The sequence below is a fragment of the Tachypleus tridentatus genome, chromosome 9, assembly GCF_004210375.1.
Source record: "Tachypleus tridentatus isolate NWPU-2018 chromosome 9, ASM421037v1, whole genome shotgun sequence".
Lineage (NCBI taxonomy): Eukaryota > Metazoa > Arthropoda > Merostomata > Xiphosura > Limulidae > Tachypleus > Tachypleus tridentatus.
In genome coordinates, this window is record NC_134833.1 from 95,534,757 (window position 1) to 95,560,509 (window position 25,753).

Sequence of the window (25,753 nt, forward strand, 5' to 3'; positions counted from 1 at the left end):
TCCTGATGAACATTTTTCATTGCACACAAGATAAATTTTTAATTTTCTTTATTAGGTACTAAATTTAAAGATTCTGTTTAAGTTGGTTTTGTAGATTTGATTTGAAGTATATTTTACATATTTTTTTTTATAGTATATGTAAGGTGAAAACGGAGATGAAAGTTATAGTGTCTTACACATTGCATTTGGTTTAAGGAAATTCAGAATGAGTTCAGATGAAGACTTTAATGAAAATTGTGGCAAAAATGGACAAAGCAATAATCGAAAAAGAAGATTAATAAGAGATGACTCTGAGTTAGATGATGACGGACTTGAGAATGACAATTTTTCTAGTAATTCTAATAATGAAGACTTTGCTGTCATTAGAAAAAAGAAAGCCCGGGTTCTTGAAGAATCTGATATTGATGATGATATTCCTGTTGCAAAAAAAAGACAGAACTGTAATACAGAAGAGTCAGCAGTTTCTGAGGACTCGGATGAAAATGTTAACAGTGCTGTTGAATCAGAATCGGAAAATAATACAGATGATGAGGAAGATGAAGAATCTGAAGAAGATAATGATTTGGAAGAAGAAAATGAAGAGTGTGAAGATGCTGATGGTAATATTTCTATTTCACAAAATTGAATTTCTTCTTAAGTTTCATTTTTTCTACAGTGATATTCTGCAATTTATGTCTATTGATTTGCACTAAGGTTTGATTATCTTTTAATTTATATTTGGCTGCTTAAGATGGGAGAAAATTTGATAGTTTATACATTAGATGTATATAGGATAGAGTCAAAATATGTTTGTCACAACTTTTTACGGAATTGTTTTCAAAACTCAATAAAGCAGCTGTATTACTGATGCTTGTTAATAAGTTTGCCATCAAAACAGTTTTTAATTCAAATGTTAATATTATGTAAGTTTTAAATTCTTCATTTCAAAAGGAAATGTATATTAAAAGAAAAAGTCTTAACTCTTCTATGTCATGTGATGTGTTTAGCTTTGACTTCTCTCTTTCAGAATTTTCTAACATCACAAAATAAGACTGCTGAGGTTTAGAACTAATTAGAAATACAAACTGGATATGGTTAGGAGAAGTAAATAAAATATAAACTTTCTATTCTCTTGATTTACTGATATGTCAATGAATTTCTAAAATCCACTCGAGAAATCTACAATCTTGTGCATTTCATGGCAATTATTGATGTTATGTATACTTGTTTGATAGACATATTTATAACCAGTTGAAAGAACATATTATAATGTTCAAAAATTTTTAAATAATTTGTGTGTGGTGATTCATAAAGTAGTTTGCAAGAAAAATGTGACGTTAATTTGTTCCAGTAACAGAACATTTTAAACCTATTTATGGCTTTGAAAAACCAGACAAATAATAATAGTTTGAGATTCTGTTCTAGAGTCTGGTATACTTTTTATGTTTCAAAATGTAAATTTATAAGCTGTTAAGTATTTATTGTTACATAATTTCAACAACAAAAAATTAAAACAAAAAATAATGTGTTAGATAACAAAAATGAAGTAATTTAGTAGTGTATAAGTTTAAGTATTCATTTTCACCAGTTCGAACTATGTGCTTCATCACATTGTTTATTTTATCTGTGTGTGTGAGAGGGGGGGAATAGATGTAGGTTTCTGCTGTGATTTATTGCTTTTCACAAAGTAAAAACAACTTTCTTGTTGCAAAATCTAAAATTAAAGCAATAAAATTATAAGCAAACAGATGCACAGTTATCACAATTGAAATTGTGAAGGTAGTTAAGTTTAAGATTGGATGCATTCGGAAAAGGAGAAAAAAAAACATTTTGTTTCATAGTTTTTAATATACAGTTTCAATGTACATTCACAAATTTACTACATTTGGGTTTAGGGTAAAGAGAATAATTGGTAGGCTATAATGTTTTACAAAAACAAAAGATATTCAATAGATTTACAATGTTTAATAACACTTTGCCTAATACTGTAAGACAGTACCTTTTCACACAGAAAACTATCTTCCCTGTGCATCTGCCTTAGAGATTTGCAACTACTCTCTAAGCATAATGATGCTATGCAGTAAAAGCCCTTTACCAATAGCAGGGTAGCACAGCCTCCTTGCATACTTTTTACACTTCATGTCAGAAGCAATTTCCATGGGTCAAAGTACAACTTCTGCCCTTTTCTTGGTCACTGAAATCATTTGTTGTTGGAACATGTTCATTACGGATACCTTTCTTTCTCATGTTCATCTTCTCTCCTCATTTTTATGGGGTCTCCACTTTGCCTCCTATCTTCCCCCTCCTGGTTTTGGATATATTCCTGATTCAAGTGAATCATGGGTGAAAGCTGTCTGGCATCACTTCTCTCGTCCACTTCATTGGTTACTCATCTGTTCCAACCACTAATTATACGCTGTTGTCTTGTCTTGGTCCTATCACTTCTGGTATCCTTTTCTTCTCATCTTTCTCCTTCTACTCAAAAGTTTTCACCTGATGTCAGACTCTGGGCTTGTTTGTAACTACAAAGTGGATTCAGAACTCATGGGTGCTCATCTGCTGCAGTGTGCACATCTCTGGGAAAAACTATCCACAGACAGATAGGTTACACTTGGTCTCACTTATTGTCACTCCTTCCAATTATCATCTCATTCCCCTTTTGTTTCATTTTCCTTTTCTCTCAGCTCCATTTATCTTCAGTGTCTGGAAGCTGTGGCATCAGATCTGCTGTACAAACAGGCCAGAAAGAGGTTGCACAGTCCTTTACTGGGCTTTTGTTCATGCTTCTCTTTATGGCCTCCAAGAAGACCACTACATGGTTGTTCTTTATTTTTGTATGTGAAGTTTCTTTTTTTTTTCCATTGATCCTTTTCACCTGGACTATGGGTGACCAAGTTGAACATCGTAGAAGCATTTCTTTAGGTTTCTAGTACATAATTTTTGAGATATATCTTTTGATTTGTTGTTCATTGAAATTATATATTCTTGTTTAGAGCTGTTCTGTTTGGCATTGTTTCAACCACCTGCATCTTCAACAGTGTTCAGGGCCACCTCTATGCCCCATCTGTATGAACTTGGTCTATGATTCTGTTATTACATAGATGTTTGGCTTCTTCTATAAAACTTGAAAGAGGGGTCTTAACCCAAACCTCTCTCTCTCTTTTTTTTTCTTTCAGGAAGCTGTTTAGTGTGGCTTGTCAAAACTTCCAAATAATTTCTTATCTCCATCCAATACTTCATGCACATGGAATATTTTAACTTCTTCCTCAGCAGGTCTCAACCTTCTCCTATTTGCTTCCAAAGTTCTGGAATATTCTTTCATCAGGATGAAGAACCTCTCTTTCTCGTATTGTTTGAGAGGTTCTGTCACTTCTGGAGACCATGGAGAGCAGTTCCTTAGAACTGCTTATTCTATGGGACCATGATCTTTTGTATTTCCTCCAATGGTTCTTGTGTGACCAGTGGAATAATTTACAGGAACTTTTGGACTCATTGGTTCTCCAGCTGTTTCATCTTCTCTTGAACCATTCTTGATGGCTGGATTACTCTAATATTGTTTTTGGTGTGCCTCTACTCAAAGCCAGTGTACACGTCTTTACTGATGTGTTCTAGGTTGGAATGGAGTGCATCTGAAAATGACAATATTACATTGGCACACTTGGACCCAGTTTGAATCTCCACATCAGTATGCTTAAATTGTGGCAGCATGTCAGACATTTTCCTCTTTCCTATTTTTCCTGGTGGATCATTTGGTTATAGTTCACTCCAACAACTGTCAGGTGTTCTCAAATCTAGAACCCTTTGTTTTCAAGCCTTAGATATTTTTTATTGGACCATTCTTAAATGGGTTTGCATCTTTGCCCATCACATGCCAGTTGCAATGAGCTTCATTGGATACCAGCTTTTTTGCTGGGCTTTCTTTTTCCCACAAAATGGTCTCTTCATCTGCAGGTTTTAGGCTGAGTGTGCATTTGGCACACCTTTCAAGTCTGTGCTTCCCTTCTGTTGGTCTCCTTTCCTCCATCCTTCATCCACAGCCATCAGTACTTGTAGTCAGAACTGATCTAACCTTTTCCTCTATGCTTACCTGATTCTTTGGCTTTTATTATGGGTTCTGACATTGTTTATGATACTCTGTATTCTCTTGGTAGCATCTCTTTGGCTGGCTCAACCCTGGTTCCCTCCTCTTCTTGTACTGTCTATCTGCTCCCCTCCATTTCCTTTCACACCTTCTCTCTTCTTGTTATTTTTATTATCTATATACCTTGTTCATATATTATAATAACTGTCATGTTTTTTTGTGTTGGCCAACCCATCACCAACTTCCTCCTGATGGTCTTAGTGTTGACCATCTGTTTTCCCTGTCTTATGTGACTGTTTGACAAAGGGTTGACTTTTTCTGTCATTGTCAGTTTTCAGGCTGCCTTGTTTACCACCTTTTGTCTTTCCCAATATTACAAGGTGTTTTATTCTCCAGTTCTATTAGTGATGTTCAGTCAGTTCTTCTCCATAGATTTTCCCACTCTATTCTTATGGCCAACTGAAACATTAATGTCACTCTGTGTGCTCTTACCCAGGCTTGTTTTGAGCCAGTGGCTACCTGTTGTTTATTCCACCCTTCCCTTAAGACCTGTTTCCTGTTACTCCTTACCTGTAGTCACCTTTGTTAAGACCTCTGTGCTCTAGACTTTTTCTGTATCCATTTCTTCATTCATATCTTATTCTTTGCCTGATCAATTTTTCCTCCCTAATATTTCAGTAGCTCAGAAAGTTAACTGCTACTTCTCTTATATTTCCCTTTCATTTCACACCTCTGTGATAAGTCTGACTAAAACTATTGTTTCTTGTTCATACCATCCATTGCTACCTCGCCAACCTCTCACCACATCATGGCTTTCATCTCCCCTTCTTTATTCCCTGGAATGTCTTTGTCTACTCTTACATGCTGGGTTTGCCAACTGCTTCATTTTGTCTACTCTTCATTGGAAACTGTTCTATATTCTTTTCATCAGATCCACCACCTCATCTATTCTCTTGGTTCTTTTTTTTTCTGACAGCAGCTCGAGGAGATCCTTCAGGTATGTATTTTGACTACTTCTCACAACTTAGTTATCCACAGTCTTCACCATCTAATTATCTCATTTTCTACAAGTTAATACCTGCCTCCATTTGCTATCATCTACTCACCATTCTTAATCAGATGAGTACCTTCTCTATCTCTTGTTTCTCTAGCATTACTACCAAGATTCTTCCTGGTGGCATGTTGTGTCTAGCAGAGTACTGTTATTTCTTAACTTCCAAATTGAGTCTAAATAATAGAAAGCTCTCATATCATCCACTATGACTCCATATATGATCACTGTTAAGATGGGGTGCTCTGTACGGCCACTTGAGGTATCCTTGTGGTATACTGTATTTGCTATCTTATCTACACCCTACTTATTTTATGGATTGTTGTGGAAAAAGCAAGTATTGGGGATACTCTGCCTGGTTCCCTTTCTCATGCTTGCTGGCTTTTCAAAAGAGGCTTATAAGGCCACCTGTTGCACTGTTTCCAGTGAAAGACCTTTCTGGTTGAAATAGTACTGCTGGGGTTCTGGGAATTTTCTCCAGGTTTCTCCACCATGAAGTTTTCCACTCCCATTTTCTTCATCTGGGAAAAGGAGATACCCTTATCACCTACAGTTCCTAGCTACTGCAGTGTTGGACCATGTAGAACTTTTATTTATTGGGACCTAACAGATGGATCCACACCACATTTCTATTTACCAACAAATGCCAAGAGAATTTACTAATTAACTGTGTATTCTTTTTGTAGTCTGCATCTGTTCAGTAGAGTTGAAGTGAGCACATCACAGGACTGTGTTCTTCTCCTGCAGTTTGTTATTGTCCAGTAGAGTTGAGGCAAGCATATATTTCAGAATACATGTCTTTTTCCTGCAGGCTGTAACTGTTCAGTGTTGTCAAGGTGAACACACACTACTATTCCATGCCTTCTTCCAGTAATCATGTTTGTTCAGTAAATTTACTACACGTTTCATGATACGTAATTTATGACATGAATTTCTGTTCCCTTTTGATGTTGGTCCAAAGGTCTGCATGTTGAGCCAAACATGCACTTTTAATCTGCTTGCCTTCCTCTAACAGCTGGTAGTTCCAATAAGCTATATGGTAGAGTTGAGGTGTTCACTAGGTATGGTCTGAATGCACCCCTACTATAAAACACATATTGGCAAGTACTTGGTTGGTCATGTTTTTCTTTTGCCTACACCTACAACAAATATTGCTTGTTTGCATGTTTCTCCCATATAATCTGGACAGAGAGTGTACCTTAGAAGAGATGAGATGTGGTACTCATATGGAGCCCCTGTTATGTGTGAAGAGGTGTATATTATCGTGGAAGGTAACATTTTCCTTATATGATAATAATTTGTTGATAGATACCTCTTCCCACACATGTGGTGCAACTTTGTATTCCTTATCTCATCAAAAAATGGAGATCACAAGTTCCAAAGCATAGAGAGAGATAGTACACAGGGAAGTTGTGTTGCTTTCCTATTAGTGAAAGCTTTTACTATATCATAATTTTATTAAGCAGAAGTGCTAATCACAAGAAATTTTTGAGTTTAGGTTAGGTTAGAATTCCTTAAAGACTAGGGGCATGCAAATATGTAAGACTGACACATGAGGAAGTTAGTTTTTTGTGTGAAGAGATGAGTATCTGTCAGAAATACATTTTCAGGTAAGGAAAATATAAACTTCACAGATGTGGTGTGTATAATTTCACACTTTTGAGATCAGTTGAGTTGGTCTAATTTGCATGGAAAAGTTAGTGAACAAATGAGAAAATGAAAGTTAAAATGCATTTTGAAAATGTGACAATTTTTGTAACCTATAGATCATTGTTATGTATTTAAGTGCATTTAAGTTAATGAATTAACTTTTTATCTCTCTTTTTTCTTTTTTTGTTAAATACTATCTTATAAATGTTTAACATGAAGGACTATTTATGAAGATTTGTCATCAATTGCTACCATTTTTGTAAAACCATTAAAAATGTGTAAGAGTTTTAAAATTTTTTTAAGGCTATTTATATTACAAGATAGATTACAGTTTGTCTTTGGAAAACCCATTGAATGGTTATTTCCAAACCAAAGTGGAATATTGTTGGTTAATAGAAGAAATTTTAAGAATTTTTTTCATGGATCACATAGATATTATTAGACAAGTAGTCATTTGAGTAATGATGAATAATGCAAAATTTAATCATGAAACTGTTGGATGAAAAATTTACATACACGTATTTGTTTTACAGACTTTCTGTGTATGTATGTGTGTATACACACACTTCATTTGCTGTGTTAAATAACACAATAAATTTCTAGTATTTTTGATTCCAAAGAAACAAGTTTGAAAAATGATCATATTCAAATTAATTTTTAAGTTCAATATAACATATTATAAAAACTAGTAAATGGAAGGAATGAATTCTTTAAAAGGTAACATCAATAAATTTCCTCAGTTTTGAAGAAAATGCAAGTGGCAGGTAATTCTGACTGTAAAGAACCCAGAACTCTATATTTCACATTTGTATTAATCATTGGAATTACTATCTTGACTTTCACAAAAATATTTTGAGGGACTACGGAAGTCATCTAATCTTATGTAGCCATATAATAAGGCTGGATGTACTGATAAGAATGGTTGCTTGTAATTGGGAAGAATTACCTATTGGTTTCTGAACTCTTGTTTTTACTGACACGACAGACAATAATTATATGACAGTTGGTAAACTATAAATGATATTTAGTTAAATACTAGTTTCTATAGTGCACAGATCACCAAGTTTAGACAAGGATAAAAAACAACAGGTTTTTAAATGTTTTATTGATAAACTTATGATGGTTTAAATGGTAAGTTATGTAATAATTTTATTCCCTATTCACATTTAACATACTGAATTTTCATAAAGATATATAAAACCTACTGGGGAGTTGAAGCTTTTTCCATTTCTTATATTTTACTCTGGTTATTTGTGATAACAAGAAACCCACTTGCAGTAAAAATATATCTCAGGATAGCTGATATGGATATTAACACTTTTACTAATAAAGCAGAGAACAGTGTTTTAACCATAAAGTCAAAATGTTTTTCTCTGCTTTATTAGTAAAAGTGTTAATACCCATATCAGCTGTCCTGAGATATATTCTTATTCTGGTAAATTCTATCATTTTTTTGTAAATCTATCTTGTATCACATGACATGAAGTTTAATAGTGATATGTATTCCTGACATTCCTCAAAATATTTTAATACCAGATCTTAGTTCTTATTCACTAGGTGTATGTAAAATGAATAAATAACATCATCATTAATCCTTACCATAAAAGTCTGATTTGTAAATAACTTAAATAGCATTGATAATAATTGTAGTTCATAATGAATAATTGATGATATTAAAAGTGCTTAGATTACTATGGAAGTAACATTCCAGTCAGCCTGATGAAGCTTAGTATTATGGAAGGCCTCTCAGGCACTAGATATGACCATAGTGTGGTTGATATATAGCCTATTCTTCTTTGATTTGACTTGCAAGTTCATAAATTATCTTTGCTTTTTTTTGTAGTATCTAGCCAGTGTATATGTTTTTCTTGCTAGCTCATTTCTTTTTGTGTATTAGCTTTATCACATATTTTGTGTGAAAATTCCAGCCAGTTTTTTTATGTTTAATTGAGTTCATTTGAACAGTTCTCTATCCCTCCCACCCATAATCTTTCCTTGCATACAAAGAAATTTTCCATGCAAACTCAGTTTTATTTATTATCATGGCTCGGAACTGAATTATAAAAATCACTGAATCAAACTAGTACAATATTTTTTTTACTATAATAATATGAAATCAGTATAACACATACTTGATAAAACATTGAGATCATTGTTCTCTATAATTCAGTATTTCACCATAATACCTCTCAAGCATCAAAGTTCAGAGTCAAGTCTTTATCCATACATGAAATTAGTATTACAAATTCTACTACTGTGGGTTCTGTAAATGTGTATTGTTATGTGTTTCTACATTAAAACAAAATTAGGTGATAAGCAAAACAAAAATGACCTGAAATTAACTTACAGTGGTTTACATTACAAAAGTACAAAAAATATAGAACCTCATCTTGATGAAGTTTATGTATGTTTATACTACATACACTACACACAGTTACAAGTCACTTTTAATAGGTCTTTAGAATATCAGTAACTTTCAAATTTTTTTTAACCTCTTTTCCAATTTCTTTCTTTCACATGACATGTAAGATGGGTTATCAATCAACTAAGTTTTTTTCAATCTTTCACATAAGAGTTCACGGTAAGTATGACTGAATTCATGGTAGAGCTTTCCATTCTCCCATTCCATCTCGTGAAAACTGGCTTGCTTACTTGACATACAAATTGAATGTACATATCTCCTCTCAAAAATGGTGTATAATTTTATTACAAGATCTTTAATAACATATTTATATTGGCCAAGCGTGTTAAGGCATGCGACTCGTAATCTGTGGGTCGCAGGTTCGCATCCCCGTCGTGCCAAACATGCTCGCCCTTTCAGCCGTGGGGGTGTTATAATGTGACGGTCAATTCCACTATTTGTTGGTAAAAGAGTAGCTTAAGAGGTGGCGGTAGGTGGTGATGACTAGCTGTCTTCCTCCAGTCTTATACTGCTAAATTAGGGAAGGCTAGCACAGATAGCCCTCGAGTAGCTTTGAGCGAAATTCAAAAACAATAAACAATAAAACAGTCAACAATTTTATACATATTGGAAATCTTGTAACTCTCTGTTAGCTGGGCATCTGTAGTGTGTATAATTGTTAATTAACTTTACATCATCACAGGATTGACAATTTGGGGTACCTTTAGTTCCATACATTTTACATACCTTACTTTACTTCCATACTATTCTTATTCCAGTTATTGTAAATGTTTATAAGGGTTTTATTTGCTCAGTCTTTACATATCTCTGCATGTTGTAACATACATTATTTGTTATTATTAAGATGTGGTATCAAATAATGCATTTGATGTCATTTGCTTCTTCTTCATACAGTAAATGCTCATAAATGTTTCATATCTGTACACTGTATTGTTATTGTTTATTTGTAGTTTTATTAGATAAGCTACATCTGTATGAGTGTTTGTCTGAACACTTGCATTTTTTTCAAATATTCCAGGACCTATCAATGTATCAAATAATGCCTACAGGCAAGTGTAGCTTAAGTGATGTGTGTGAAAATGATAGAATGAACAAAATTCAAGTGAAGGGCATGTAAACTTCTGAAAGTGTTTCACAGGTTGTCACAAGTTTAAATTAAACCTAAAGTTTTTGTGTGAGATTTTGAGTACTGTGTGGTTTATAATTTATTAACACCATCAGTTACACACACATAATTATTGATTTCTTCTAAATAATCAAGACTAATTCCTAACTTTAAATATTTAACTATTTAACTACTTCAGACTCTTCTGAATAGGTAATATACTTTTTTGTTTCTTCTAGCTTAGTTGTTCTTTCTAAAGTTTCCTAATTTATCAAGTTTGCACAGTTTAAGTGCTGCTAACTTCTCATGGTTGATACAAGAGTATGCAAGTATTAAGCATAGTTTTATCAGTGTTGAGTTAGTTTCAGAAACACCTGTGTTCTATCTTAATATAGCAGTCATCATTGATATCACATGTTTACACATCATCTTGGTAACACTGTAATAAACTTATGAACATACACTTCACCTAAACCTCAAAATCAGTATACTTGTTAATTATCATGGTTACATTCCTTTAAATGATATAGTGCATTATTCAACATTTTAATTCTTCTGATTTTCAGTACAGTGTGTATATCCTCACAAAATTTGGTAGTCTTTCAGTTAACACAAGTCTTTCACATACAAAAGAAAAATCATATTTCTTAGAGAAGTTTTTGAATAACCTAAAATAAAGATTTGTCCATTAATATATTGAGTATTTGTTTTGAATAATCCATATACCAAGTTATTTTCATGTTAAAATTAAATGTACTTTTTTTATTTCAAAAATCTCAAATTTCCTTTGTGTAATCTCTAAAACTTCCTAAATACATTTCAAGTGTTTGTTTTGAGTAGCTTTATATATTTTTTCTCTACCCTATCTCTATGCAGGATTAATCAGTTTGACCAACCTGGTAATCACACACATTGTAACATGAAGCTACATTTGCTTATCCAGAATAGTTTTGAGTTTATTACTGAATATATTATTTATAATTAAATTTTATTGCCATTTGAACTATTATCCATAACATTATAAATTGCAAATCATTTGGGGAACATGTGGTTCATGTTACACTTTCAAATTATGTTACTTGTGCTGTTCCTATGCTTGCCTTGTGTTTTGTGAAAAAAATTTTATTGTATTAATCTTAATTATTTCGTATAATCTAATGTTATCTGACCTAAAAAGATTCCTATTCTTACATTTTAGTTATTTTGATAATAATATAAAAGTAATAAACATGAAAAACAAGAAATATAGTAATACAATTTTTTTCTTTTCTGTTGATTATCAAAAGACTTTTAGGCTGCATTTTTTTAAACTTCTGGTAGTAGTGCACTAACTGACCAAATGATTACACTGTATTACTCAAAACAAACTCAGGTTTGTTGTGTGAGGCAGAACATTGTTCAGCCTGACCAAAATTAACTCCTGGATGTTTATTTTAATATCAATTTATAAAGGTTTTTTACATTTTTCTGTTATTTTGCTTAAAGTATAATTTTGTGGTGATATACAAAATTACGTGTTCTCAACATTACTTTAACTATACCTTTGTTCATATTCGCTAGATATTTGTATCTTTCCTTTTATATAATATCTAGTTGGTATGTGTAGTTATTCTTCTACCTGCTAACTGTTTCAATTTTATTTATATATTTAACATATTTTCATTGTAAATATTCTAGTCAATCAGTATATTAGTGTACTTTATTCTTTCTGAAGTTCATTTAATTAAGACCATTTCATCTTTTCTCTTTAATTAAACTCATTTTACTGGTCTTTCATTTTTTATTTTATTATTTAAAAAGCATAAGATTAAAAGATGGTTATTTATTCCTCTTAGACTTTGTTTTACTTCTCAAACAGTAATATAGCATATGATTTAGTACTATTTCACATTCATATATCTACTGCTAAAGTTAACTGTTTTAGCAGTAAAACTTTGTAAAAAAAAAACAAACTACAATGACTTAGAAAGACTGTATTTGCAATAACTTTTAATAAGAATATCAAGTATTGTAGTCTCTTTTTTTCTTTCCCAACTATCATCAAATTAATTTTGAATTGTGAATAAAGAGGTAGCTCCACTTGTAATTGGTAAGATAAGCTCTGATCAAAATATTGTATGTACATTCAAGTCCTTGTAAAAAGTAACCAGTTAGAACAGGTAGACTTGGTCATTTAACTTTTTATTTTAAATTTTATACTAATTTTAGTTTATTATAATTAACTCTACAATTTTTGATTTTCTCCGTAGTCTGTATTGTTTCTTTAGTGGTTGATTTAATCATATAGTATACATCTTTTGACTACAAACACTTTGTACTAAAAACCAGAACAGATAGCATACCTGATTGTTTATAATTATAAACTTAAGGAATGGAATTTTAGGACATGAACTAGGGTTTGTAGTAAATTTCTTAAACAGATACGGTAATAAAGGTTACAGCTGAAAGATATCAGTGGGAGTGTATTTTACTTTTAATTATTTATTTTTCTGTACACTTCTGTAAGGGAGTTTTAAGAAAAGTAGTTTTTTGTGTTGAATCTTTTTTTATGTAATTATGTTCTAATATCTTCATTCATATTTATTAACAATTATTATGAGTGACTCTGAAAAGAAACTATTTAATAATTTAGTTTTCTTATTTACATCTGTAACATCAGAAACTGAAGTTTCGATGGTTGGAAGATCTGAATCTATACTTCTGAATGAAATAGAAACTGATAGTAATGAAAGTGATGGACAGTCAGAAATGTGTCCTGTATGTTTAAATAAATTCCGTGGGCAGGAAATTGGAACACCAGAAAGCTGTGACCATTCTTTTTGTTTGGAGTGTTTACTTGAATGGTCCCGGGTAAAGTTGAATTGTATTTGTTATAATTTATAGATGATTTTCTGCTGTTTAAAATGTATTGTGTTATACCTGTTATTTAATTTTTTTCAAATTATTAATTCCTTATTCTTAAATATTTTTGAAATATTATTTTAATGATAATCTGCATTTCAAATGTTTAAAGACTATAGAAAGAATACAGTTGTTAATATTAGTTAAAAAGACTTTACCTACAAAATATATACAAAATCTAGCAACTCAAGTATAGAATGGGTAGACTAACCAAAACTTAAAGAGAAAAATTGTATTAGTGTGTTTTTATTACCTAGTTTCGGTGACAGGTTAAGATATATTTTACTTGTGTCTGGAAGTTAGTAGTTGAACTTAGCATTTGATTTTATTGTTTCATATTTATGATTTGTTTTCTTAATACACTTGTAGAATGTCAACACCTGCCCAATAGACAGACAGCGATTCAGTCTCATATTTGTTCGTTTTGAGTTTGGTGGGAAAATTTCCAAACGGGTAAACAGTTTTGAAGTGCTTATGTTGTTTAGATTTTAGAGTGATATTTTTTGAATTCTTTCAAAGATATAACATTTTTTTACTGAGAGTTAGCAATATACATATTCTTAGAGATTTGCATAGATTATTAATTCAAGGTAACTAATCATGCAGTGTGTGTATTGAAGTTACAGGGTCTGAAATTCCTTTCTTTTTTCTATTTACAATATAATTTACTTCTAATTGTTTATAAATCATTTTAATTTTTATATGTATCCAACTGAGTTACTTTTTATAAACTGCTGCTGTCATTGGAGCCATAAGGGCAGCTATCCTCCCACAACCTACGAGAGTAGGTGACAGGCAGGAAGACAAAGGGACATTGTGGGCTAAAGTACCCTCTGTCACCATTATGGGGGCTGAACAAGGCTCAGAGATAGCCTGTGTTTAAAGGATTGTACACCAGCTAAGAATTTGAAGGTAGCTCTAAACCTTTGAAAATTAGTCATTCGACATTCAGGCTTTAAGAGATTTTTTTTTCTCTTGTAAATCGATGTTGTTTGACAATGTTTGAATAGTAATAAAGACATTTAATATCATTTGCATGACAAATTTAATTGTTTGATTTGTGTAACACCCATTACGTAAACAAAAGTTGTGTAAAAAACAACCCAAAAAAACCACTCAAATGTTAAATGTAGCAGCTTACTGTACATATCACATGTAGATAAGCAATGCATATTTTGTATTTTTATTCAAGACATTAAAACATGATAACTGTTCTATATAATACATTTACAAGCTTTATGTGAATGTTTTATTTCATTTATGTGAATTACCTGTAAAATAAAACTTTTCATTCAGATATAGTGATTATGGTGACATCATCAGTAACTTATGCAAATTAATACTACTGAATATTTGAACCTTTGTTTGGTAATATGTTCTGAAACTTCAAAGCTCAATATCTACTCTTTATTTACATCCCTGTCCAGTGGTTAACATGGTAGATTGTGTATTTGAGGCTCTGTTGTTTGTATTCCATTATTGCCAGTAGAAATGTGCTCCACTTTTTTGGACTGTAGATATTTTACATATTTTGTCATATCTCTCTGGTTTGGCAGAAGTTTGTTGTTCCTTCACTTCAAAATTAGGTACATCTACTGCTCACAAGAGTTTTTGTAACTTTTCACAAAATGTAACAAAAGAAATTGAGAATAGTGTTTTTGAATATTTTTTTTTATCCTTACATTTCTAACCTTTTAAACTTGACTCATATGGGTTTTTTTTTTAAACAACTTGCACTGTGTACATGGAATAAATACTCAGATCTTTCCAGAAGGAATGTAAATGATGTTTGCTAGTAATGTAATATTTGTACATGGTGTGCATGTAGTTTTTGGAAATAGGGAAGAAAGTTTTTATATTATTAACTGTGTTATATGCATATTCTATATTTAAAACAGTTTTTTACACTTTAATAATGTACATATATTTAATGTATTTAGTTATGTACTTTCCTAAATATGTATATATTTATATACATTTATCTTTAACTTTATACTGGTATATTGGGTTTCAGCTACAAGTAGAAAACATGTTTCATGAGGATGATGAGCAACAAGCAGAGGACAACACATACTGTGAGGTTTGTGGCATGGCTGATCGTGAAGACAGGCTATTATTGTGTGATGCTTGTGATTTTGGATATCATTGTGAATGTTTAGATCCCCCATTAGAAGAAGTTCCTGTAGAGGAATGGTTTTGTCCAGATTGCTTGCCAACTGTTGAAGCTAACCGTCATTGTAAGTTCTTTTTTTCTCAGAATCTTATAATTTATTTTTATATATTTTGTTTGTATTTTGTAATACTTTAGTGTGTATGTATGTGTGTGCATAAATAAAGGAAAATTACTTGTAAGATTCTAAAGTAATTCAACACACTTTGAGCCAGTGAGTGAAGCAGTCATATCAGCAGAAATAAGTTATCAAGCAATCAAAATTTAGTAATCAATTGCATGAGTTCTGCAGGTTTTTGCTCAAAAGAAATTAAAGTGCACCTATGATGTGTCCTGCAATTGCCTATCAGTTTATGATCTCACCATATGGCACATTCCACAATTGCTTGTCAACTTACAGTTGCATTAGATGGCATGTTCTGTAGCTAAGGGTTTAAGTATAGCAATTATTAAAGGGGCAGTCAGGGTTTACATCGGTACTAGTATTGGTTGATAGTATATCATATCTTGAGAATAATGTGCATTATCACATGTTCCATCTTCAGAGTTTTGACTGAATGCTACATCTGGTATTCCAGCTTTGGTTTTTACAGAAGTGTAAATGTTTGATGTGGTAATTTTGAGTTTATACTTCTGTTAATAAGTGAATCTCACTGTGAAAATTGGAAATAGCATGAAATATGGGAAACTGGTAACTCTCATGCTCTGGAAGAGGACATGAATGTGTCTATGACTGATTGCACATTTGATAGGTATGTGTGTGATTAACCCTTAGCATGTGGGCAGATCAAACTTTGTATGTTATGATGTTGTAATCAGTTGCATTGAAAATGTAAGTAAACTATTGAGGGTCATTTCATGTCAAATCATCCAGAGTTTGGAAAGTTTCCCAGGTGACCCCCTCAGAATGCCTTGAAAAAATTCACATGTGCTCCTCTACCCATATAGTGAAAAATTGCCAAAGATTAGATCAATATCTCTAATAGTTTCTGATATACAGCCCTGTAATTATGTTTTTTTTTATTCTTGGCAAATTCATTTTCAGGCAACTTTGGCTGCTTAAAGCTGGAAGAGTAGTGGTGGTAGAAGGCTGAAATTTGCTACACTAACTGAATTAATCTCACAGAATTCAAAAATGGTCTCAAACCAAGTTTATCTCTCTTAGGATTTTCATAGTGAGGCTGTAAAATCACCTGAAAACCCAAAATTGTAAAAAAACATTGGTTTTTTTAATAAGCCATAGCTGTATAAGATTTAATATGATACAAAGCTGAATTTTGTTTTCAAATTTTCGATAACATATCAGTTGATAAATTAGCAATTTTTGTAATTAAAAGTCTATTAGATCTCCTGTAAAAAAATTTAGTTGCATGCAACTTTTTATGATTTTAGCTAAAAATAGCCCTACTTCTGGCCACAGTTTGACCATGTCACCAGTTATTCAGCCTTTTCAGGTTTTTACCATATATTCTTACATCTCTGAATATGATCTATAACAAAAATCAGGATGGTGTTCAACCAACTTTTCAGTTATAATTTTTTAAAGTATCCTCTGACCATACGTTGTTTACTTGACAAAAACAACTTCAATTCAGGTGTGTTACTGTGTGTAAATATATCCATACAATTTTGAAATAATTTATGAATCCCATTGAAATATTCTAATCAGCCTTTACTATATATTCTTACATCTCTGAACATGATCTACAAAAAAAATCAAGGTTGTGAAAAAAATAAATTATCAAATTTTAAGTGTCTCTGATATGTACCATTAGGCAAAGGACCAGGTTTACGGCATTCAGTTCTTTTTTGTCAATCAGGAATCAGTCCTGCAGAATTGTGTAAAGTTTGATCTACTTGAGCACTATGAAAAATTCAAAACTGTGGCAGGTATTAGGTCACATCATAGATTTATTCCCCACTCTACCAACAAATTGTATATGAGAAGGCTATCAGATGATGATGTGTACACAGTTGTAACTGTTGGTAGTAACAGTGAAAGTGATGCTGCAGTAGCTCAACTAGGGTCTAATGATAGCAATGACAATTATCAGCCAGGGAAATATGTGGTATGCATATATGATCATGAATGGTATTTGGGAAACATAAAAGATAGATCAGATGGGCATTCTGATGTGTTGATGTCATTTATGAAGAAATCAAGAACGAACTGTTCTCATGGCCTGCAAGGTCACGTAAAGATGAAAGCTGGATTCAGTTCCAACATATTCTTTGTCTGATAAGTGCACCTACCGTGCAAGGCAATAGTGCTCACCGCTGTGTTCTAAGTCAGAGTGATCTCAACATAATCAAACTCGAATTTCAGAAATTTATTCAAGCTGTCTGAATAATGTTTATTTGATGTTGTTAAGGCTAGTTTATTGTCAAAGCAGTGTTTGAAACATTTAATTGTCACCTGCAACCCCCTGGATGATTTGACATGGAATGACCCCTAAGTTATGGTATATAAACAAACTTGACATCAAACTATAAATAAATAAATTTTAATATTATATAAGTTTGAATTGTATTATGAAATATTACAAAAAAAAACTCACATTCCCTATTGTAAGAATTTGGATATTTGTTCTTGAGTCATCTCTTTTTTTTTTCTTTTTTTTTATCCACCCACTAGAAAACTGTAAAATGCAGCATAAAATATTCTCCATAATATTGTAATCAATATTCTGAAGCTAAATTTTATAGGGCTGAAGAGTAGCAAGTGAAAATTTAGAAATCACAGTTAACTTGTGAAACTGGAATTCAGTAGCAGCTAATTGTGTATAATTAACCTGAAGTATATTTTTTGTTGAGTTCTTGAATTGTGATATTACTAAATGGTTTTGTTAGTACTTGACATTATTTGGAATTTAAAGTGGACACATTGGGGTCATAAAAATAAATGGGGGCCCTGTAATTTTTATATGAAAAACAGTTTATTTGTTTATGTTAAGTTGAACAGTTAATTAGTATTATTAGTTATTTTCAATTAAAAACGTAATTTGTTGGTGTTGGCACTGTGTCAAGTTTGGGTTGTCTTGTAACAGTGTGACAAAAATAATACATTTTGGTTTTTATAACAATTTATAAACTTACGATCTTTTAAAGGATGAGCTAAAAATATGCTTGTTTTACTAAGTTCTTGAAACTGTGTGTTTTTATAAATGTACAAGCTGAGGTACCTATCATTTATCATGATTGTTAACTTAAAAAATAACAAAAAAATCCCAACTTGCACACAAGTTATTTATAACGTAACATACTATTACAGTATTTATTATTACCTTATCAAAAGTTTAGTATAAGCTTTAAAAATTCAGTATGTATATATTTAAAAAGTGGGTATACCTTGTACAATGCTTAGGATACTCCATAGAAAGAGGCAGCAGACAAAGTAGTGGTGCTGAGAGTGCTTTCTGTTACTTGCTTTCAACACCCAGCTTTTAATGATGTTCTTTTTCAATGTTTCACATGTTTAATTAATTGATAGTCATTAGTTGTAAAAGTATCTTGTATGTTGAGGTTGAAAGGTCTTGGATCAAAGTAGGAAGTGGGTATAGCTCGAGAAATGGCTCTTTGTATCAGCCTTTTAGTGATTATTGAAGTATAAATGTCAATCCAGTTTATTTGTTATTGCAATAATGGCAGTTTGTTTTTTCGTTGCATTGCTTCAAAGGGAGTGATAGTGCACACACTGAGAAATATAAGATGATTGTCATTTGGTAGAAAATTAAATAATTTTTTTCTTTGTTTTTGGTGAAAGGATGTGATGACATCTGTGAGTATGGCTAATGTTAATTTCAAAGATATTAAGTGCTTAATAACACTGAGGGGTGGAGGTGGTTGTGAACCTCTATTAACATGTCCCTTGTTCTAAGCAGTCATCCTACAAAATTTGGATGAGACTGACTCAGTGACTTATGAGTAGTTAGATAAATACACATAAGGTGTTTGTGCTTTATATAAATAGACATGTATTTATTTTAAATAATTTAACATCTTTGCATTTTTCCATTCTAATTTTATATAATTTGCAAAAATATTTACTTTAGTACTTATTTCATAGATCCATTTATTTAACATTTATTGCACCAAATGTCATTTCACAATAAACTTTTGTTACATTGCCATTGCATCAGTTAGTAATTTATGAAGTGTAAAGAGGTTAAAAAAGTACAAATCTATCATTACATTTGTACTATATATTTGAATCATATTTTCTTTATATTAGTTTTGTAACTTATCACTGGGTTTTAAAAAAAATATTGCAAATAGCAGAATTAATGTGTTGAACTGAGAGCTTTGAATAATTATTATTTTTTTATCCAAATTTAAGTTTAAATATATGGGTGAAATAGTACATGCCTCAATTTCATTAACATGTTAGCATAATTTTATTGAAATATGTCTTTTCATATATATATCACAAAATCCATGTTTCCAGACTAGAGGGTCCAAATTCAATTCTAAACTTTACTTAAAACTGGTCTTTTCTTACAGTAGGTCATTTTATATGTAGAGTGTTTCTCTGAGGAAAGTTGTTTTCAACTTTAATGCATCAGGTTTTCATTCCAACAGCTTCAATGCCCCAGGAGGTTTTGGATGATTTTCAAGAAATGCTGAATAGTAATTTTAGGCCAGGTGCTGCTGTGTTTAGAAGAGTTATACCTCGTACAAGAGCTAGTGAAAATGTTCGATCTCGTATTCAGAGGAGAAGGATTGCAAGAGAATCAGCTGATGAAAATGAAAGAGTTTCAACAAATCAGGTAAAAGCACTTCAGAAACATTGGGAAATTGTTAGCTGTGAGTACCTAAGAGTCATTGTTGCACCCTATAGTTTTTATTACAAAGCACAATTTAGAAGTAATGTTTTAACTTGGGTAAAATTTAACTAGTTAAAAGAAGTCGAATCTCTTCCTCTTTATTTTGTTTTAAGTTGTTAGATGTTTGGATGTATGTGTTTGGAAGTTTTTTTTTAAGTTAAAATAAATATGTTTTATTTGTGTCTGTTGGTAAGGTCTTTCATTTAAAATTATATTGGGATTGAGAATCCAGAGTCACCAAATAGATCTCTAACTTTATGGATTATTTTACTTACAGCTTAATAAAACAGATCTCTAGTGTATTGCACTTGGTCTTATTTCTCATGCATGTACAAAAATCAGTTGAAGAACAAAGGGAGATAAAAATTAGAAAAACATACATTTTAAAAAGCTTGTTATGATGTATGTTAAAAGTAGCAATGCTTGGTGTAAACATGGAGATAACCATAAAAGTATTATGAAATTTATTTTTCGTAAATGAATATTTTATTTCTGAGGGAACTTTCCTTCTATTAGCTAAATTATTTGAATCAGGATGTGTATGTATGTGCAAAATAACCTCATTGAATTGAAGTGAAACTTGCCTTTTTAAACTGTTTCATACATTTTCATATGAATGGTTTTGTGTTGTTTTGAATTTGTGATTTCAGCAGCTGATGTAACAAGAAATCCACATGTAATGAACAAGTTCACTTAATCTTGTGTAGTATACCCTTGATTATTGGTAGTATTAAGAGTTAATTATCCAGTTGTTTAAAAGAGATTTTTTTTCTTACCAAAGTTAAATATTGCAAGCAGTTAATTTGTATCTGTGTTAGATGGGAAGTTGCTTTTTCTTTAGTAACACGAAAAACTGTATATCATTCAGAAATACTAAATTGTCATTGTAAAAATTTTTGTGCTGCTTGAATGAGGAGAACCATTTTTTGCACAATTTTGCTTTTCTTTCAGACATCATCAGTGCCTAAGAGGAAGAAAAAAATAGTACGTAGAAAAACAAGGAAGATAAAAACAAGAAAGAGGAAAAGAAAGACAACTAAGAAAACTAAGACAAACAATATAAAAAAAAGAAGCACAACTAAAAGGAGAAGGAAAAGGAAGAAGAAAAAAGTTAGCATTCTTAATTGTGTTAATTAATATGAATTATTTGGTTCTTTTGCAACTTAGATTACTCTCTAATCAGACATTATTAGTGATCAGAGCTACCATATGTGATATTGAAATGTGTTTATTGTGTAATATATGTGATTTTAGGGAGATGTTGGTGTTCACCATACATGCTTGTTTCTACTTTATGGTATAAGTAAAAATTATAGTATTACATTAATTCAGTTAAATGTATTGAAGTACAGGTTTTAGCACTGAAATTGTATGAACAGTTAATCGTAATCTGTCAATCTAAGTAAGCGTTCTTAGCAGTGACAGGTATGACTTAACTGTACATAGTTTGAAGTTTTATTGATGGCACAGTCTGCTGGATTACAGTCATACATTGTAACTAGCTATTTTTACACAGTGTTAGGTTTAATCACCTTTTGTATCAATAATTGCACAGAATTTGCATAACATGTACTCTACAAGATGCCAGAAAGCACTTAATCAGTTGCAGCCTACTATCTTGAATATATCTTGCAATTATTTTACTGTTGTCAGCAAAAGATTATGAAGACAAATGAGACTTTTTATTTCATTCACAAGATACTCAGTTGAATTGAAATAGGGTTAATGTTTTGGCCATGGTAGATGCTCACGTCAGTGTCATGTTTTACAAATCAGTTTCAATGCAATATAACCTTGAGATTGTTGGTTTTTTGTCTTGGAAGAGCTTTTGCATTCCCACCCAAATGGGAAGTGCTATAGGATGGACACAATTATGAACAGTATTCTGGATGTAATTCCCTTCTTTTGAAGAAATCAAAAGACCCTCCTTTTTTTTATATAGTGTTTCCCTGTTATTATAGTACCTGCAATGATTTGTTGGAATAGAAGACGCAAGATCATGTGCATCATGAGTTTCCCTGTACTTTATTGTTGAGCAGTTAGAACATAACATAAAATTACAGTCACTTGTTATCAATAATTTTTACCCTATGCCTCAATGAAACTGAATAAGCAAGTTTTAGACCTCTATATGGCAGTTTCTCATAAATTAACTTGTCACTATGTATGGAGAAATGCAACTGAATCTTGACAAATGTTGAAAAAAATTGATTTGGAACACATGCTGTTATGTTTTGTTTGGCATTCCAATTTGGAGGCTTTTTCTTCTCAGTTATCAGTAGTTTGCAGCCACATTGTTTTTCTTGTGACTGAAATATTTCAATTGTTACTGCTACAAGCTGATAAAAGGTATCTATGAACAGCTCTTGAACTGCTGTAGAACTAAATATGGGTCTTCAAAAATAGCCATTTAAGTGTATAAACTATTAATAATTTATTAAATTTTAAATTTGTTTATGCCATAATTAAAACAAGAAAGTATTTTTAGGAAATTTTATGAATTCATTGATATTATTAGAGGCACTAACAAAACGACGTGAAGACTAAAATAGTCAACTAAAGTATTTCACTTGTTTGAGTATACATGTGTGAAACCAGTAATACCTGTGTTGGTTTTTTGATATAAATATTTGCCTTCCTTTTGGTTTTTAAAACAAATTAACTGCTTTGGATTGCTAAAATATGCCAAATCTCCTTGTCAAAATTATTTATTAATCTAGGCTAAGAGTTTGAAATGCTTGAAAATTGATAAGTTATTATGTTTGAAATATTTCAAGAAAACAACTGCATACATTAGAAATAACTATTAGATCAAGTATCTTAATAATATATTTATTAATATATGAGCATATCTACTTGAATGTTTTACTTTCAGTGTAACACTTTGATTAAAAGGAAAGCCAAGTTTGCCAAAATATTCATAATTGCTTAAGTAGGTTTTCTCTGTGCTATTAAAACAACAACAACAAAAAACAAATTGTATACAGCATATAACAAAATTTAAAGTGTCCTTGTTCAAAATTAAGATATTGGAATTACTGGTTGTCAATCTTCTACAGACAAGACGATCAAAGGCAGCTTCAAGACCTCTTGCAGCACCTGTGACTGTAAAGAAAAGAATTGCTGAAAAACTTGGACTAATGAAGCCTCCTATAGGTCAGACATTACCAGTTATAAAACGCCCAGGTCCTTCACGAACAATTCACTCAATACGTAGTGATATAGGAATCTCAGCACTTTCATTATTTGGTGATAGAGATGAATTAGATGTTGTAAACGAAAGGTAATGTGTTTTCATGTAGAGTATGGTAAAATCAGTAATCTGTACTAAGTATTTTTCTGGCTCTTGGTTGATTGCATTTTTACATTGAGCGGTGTGTCTAAATTTATGTGGTAAAATTTTTGTTCTTGCATAAGCAGTTGTAGAAAACTGAGAGAATATGATATATCAACTTTTAGAGTTTAAAATAAATTCAGTACAGTACTGATAAAACAAAAATACAGCAAAAACAGATAAGTTTTAAGTGGCAAAGTTCCTCGTGAAAATGTTGATCAAAATGTTTTAATTATGCATACATTATGACATAATGTATCATTATGTAAAAATAATTCAGCCACATTGTTACATGTTCCCTTGGTGAACATAACATATTCATACATTTAAAATAATAAAAATTGCCCTAATCATAAAAGTTTAATTAATTATGGGATACATATAATTATGTATCCCATAATTTAGATACATTTCTAAATTATATTAAAATTAAGTGGTTCAGAATTTATTTCTATATTTGATTGTATAAAACATTTTGTTGGAAGGGTGTATTCAAGTTTCATGAAATTTTGAAAGGACATTCACTGTAAGTAAATAATTGTAAAAGTAAGTAGTGCTCATAAGTAGCTTCAGCAAAGTATGTAGGTTTAAACACCTGATTTATGTTTCCCATACTCTGTTCATAACAGGTAGTGTTCAGTAATATCTCTTAAAAAACTTTGCCATTTTACTCATACACTTTTGTGGTTGGGTCATTAAATATACAGTTTGTTTAGTTATGAAAATGGCAAACATTTTGAACAACTTTCAGTCAAAGTAGTAAAGTTGAAAATAAAGTAAATATATAGGACTTATATCTACAACACTATAAGGGTTATTAATATTTCACAATTATGAGGTTGTATGGTGTGAGTAAAACTCGTTATATTCATATAAAATGAAGTCTAGAAAAGCAATCAAAAAGTGTTATTTTCATTTGTTTTTAATTTCATCAAATATAGAAAAGATATACCATTGCATTAAATAAAAGAAAATAAATTGTATACACATCATTGTATGTTAATGCAGATTTTTTAAGTCTTTTACTTGTTCTTAATTTACTAATCTAAAGAAGTGTTGTAGCCCCCTTAACACTTGGTACAGAAAGGTGAAAGTGTACACGTCAGAAATTTTTACAGTTAATTTAAAAGTTTAATTAAACTACTATATTATTATGATATAAAAATACACTTGACATACAAATGTAATTAATAAATCAAATTTTAATATTATATGTGTTTTAAGTTCTTAATTTTATAAAGAATTGTTTTAACAAATCTTCAATCTCACCCTAATATGAGAATTGTGGCATTTGCTTACTAGGTATACCGTATACCCTTTTCTCTAATTTCTTTATCACTCTTCTCAGAAGTATGGAATTTAACAAAAATTACTTATTGTAATATTGTTTTAACTCTGGCAAAATGTAATTTTATAGCTAGCAGTTTTATTTGGTTACAGATCCATAAAATAAAAAATCAGATCCCTTTTGCCACCCTCTACCCCACCCCTGTCACTTTCTCTGTTTTAAAAAAATTGCGTGTAGTTGCCTCTGACATTTAATACTATATCTTTTATGAACAGTAGAAAGCCAGATTTGTAATCTATCAAATGATGTATTATATTACATTGTTTTCTATACACAGAATTTTGTATATTGCTCCGAGTTCAAACTTTATTGCCACACAAAACACATTGATGAGCTTATCTGAATTTTTGGTGTCTCTTATCACATAGTTAAAAAGCCATAAAAATTATCGTTACTGTAGTACATTATCTGCTTTTTGCATATTGTTATTCTGCATTCTTAGTTCCATTATTTAATTAAAGAAAATGTTCAGTGTAGTAATAGTAGTACCATTAGTATAAAAAAAGCAGAGTTGAATTTCATTTGTCAGCACCAGAAAAAAACAAAGTTACTGTTATATCTTTTGTTTTTCATGTGTATTATTTAATTATTATTTAAAAAAATTAGAAATTCTGCATTTTTTGTTCCATTATTTAATAAAAGAAAACATTTAGTGTAGTAATAGTAAAACTATTAGTATAAAAAAATGTAGGGTTGAATTTCAGTTGTCAACACCAGAAAAGAAGAGAGTTAGTGTTATATATTTTGTTTTTCATATGTATTATTTAAAAATTAGAAATTTGTAAAGTTAGATGAAGTAAGATAAGGAAAAATAATAACAAAAAATTTTCATCAGTAACTCGTATTGCATAATCAGTTTAGTAAAGTGAGCTACACATTTGCCAAGTGA

The 25,753-nt window shown here is 31.1% G+C and overlaps 1 protein-coding gene across 7 annotated transcripts in view; it reads left to right on the top strand.

Annotated features, from left to right (window-relative positions):
• Positions 1–25,753, top strand: part of LOC143225807 (uncharacterized) — a 57,298-nt gene that overhangs the window by 10,182 nt on the left and 21,363 nt on the right. For 4 of the 7 annotated variants that reach the window (XM_076455846.1, XM_076455844.1, XM_076455849.1 and 1 more), the window contains exons 2-8: positions 134–599; positions 12,948–13,138; positions 13,559–13,642; positions 15,204–15,426; positions 19,938–20,125; positions 21,134–21,292; positions 23,242–23,465. In XM_076455846.1, the coding sequence (XP_076311961.1) occupies positions 206–599; positions 12,948–13,138; positions 13,559–13,642; positions 15,204–15,426; positions 19,938–20,125; positions 21,134–21,292; positions 23,242–23,465 (1,463 nt within the window). In that variant the 5' untranslated portion in view covers positions 134–205. Of the gene's footprint in view, positions 1–133; positions 600–12,947; positions 13,139–13,558; positions 13,643–13,859; positions 14,102–15,203; positions 15,427–19,937; positions 20,126–21,133; positions 21,293–23,241; positions 23,466–25,753 lie in introns of those variants that run through there. The other 3 variants (XM_076455845.1, XM_076455848.1, XM_076455850.1) reach the window with 3 other exon arrangements.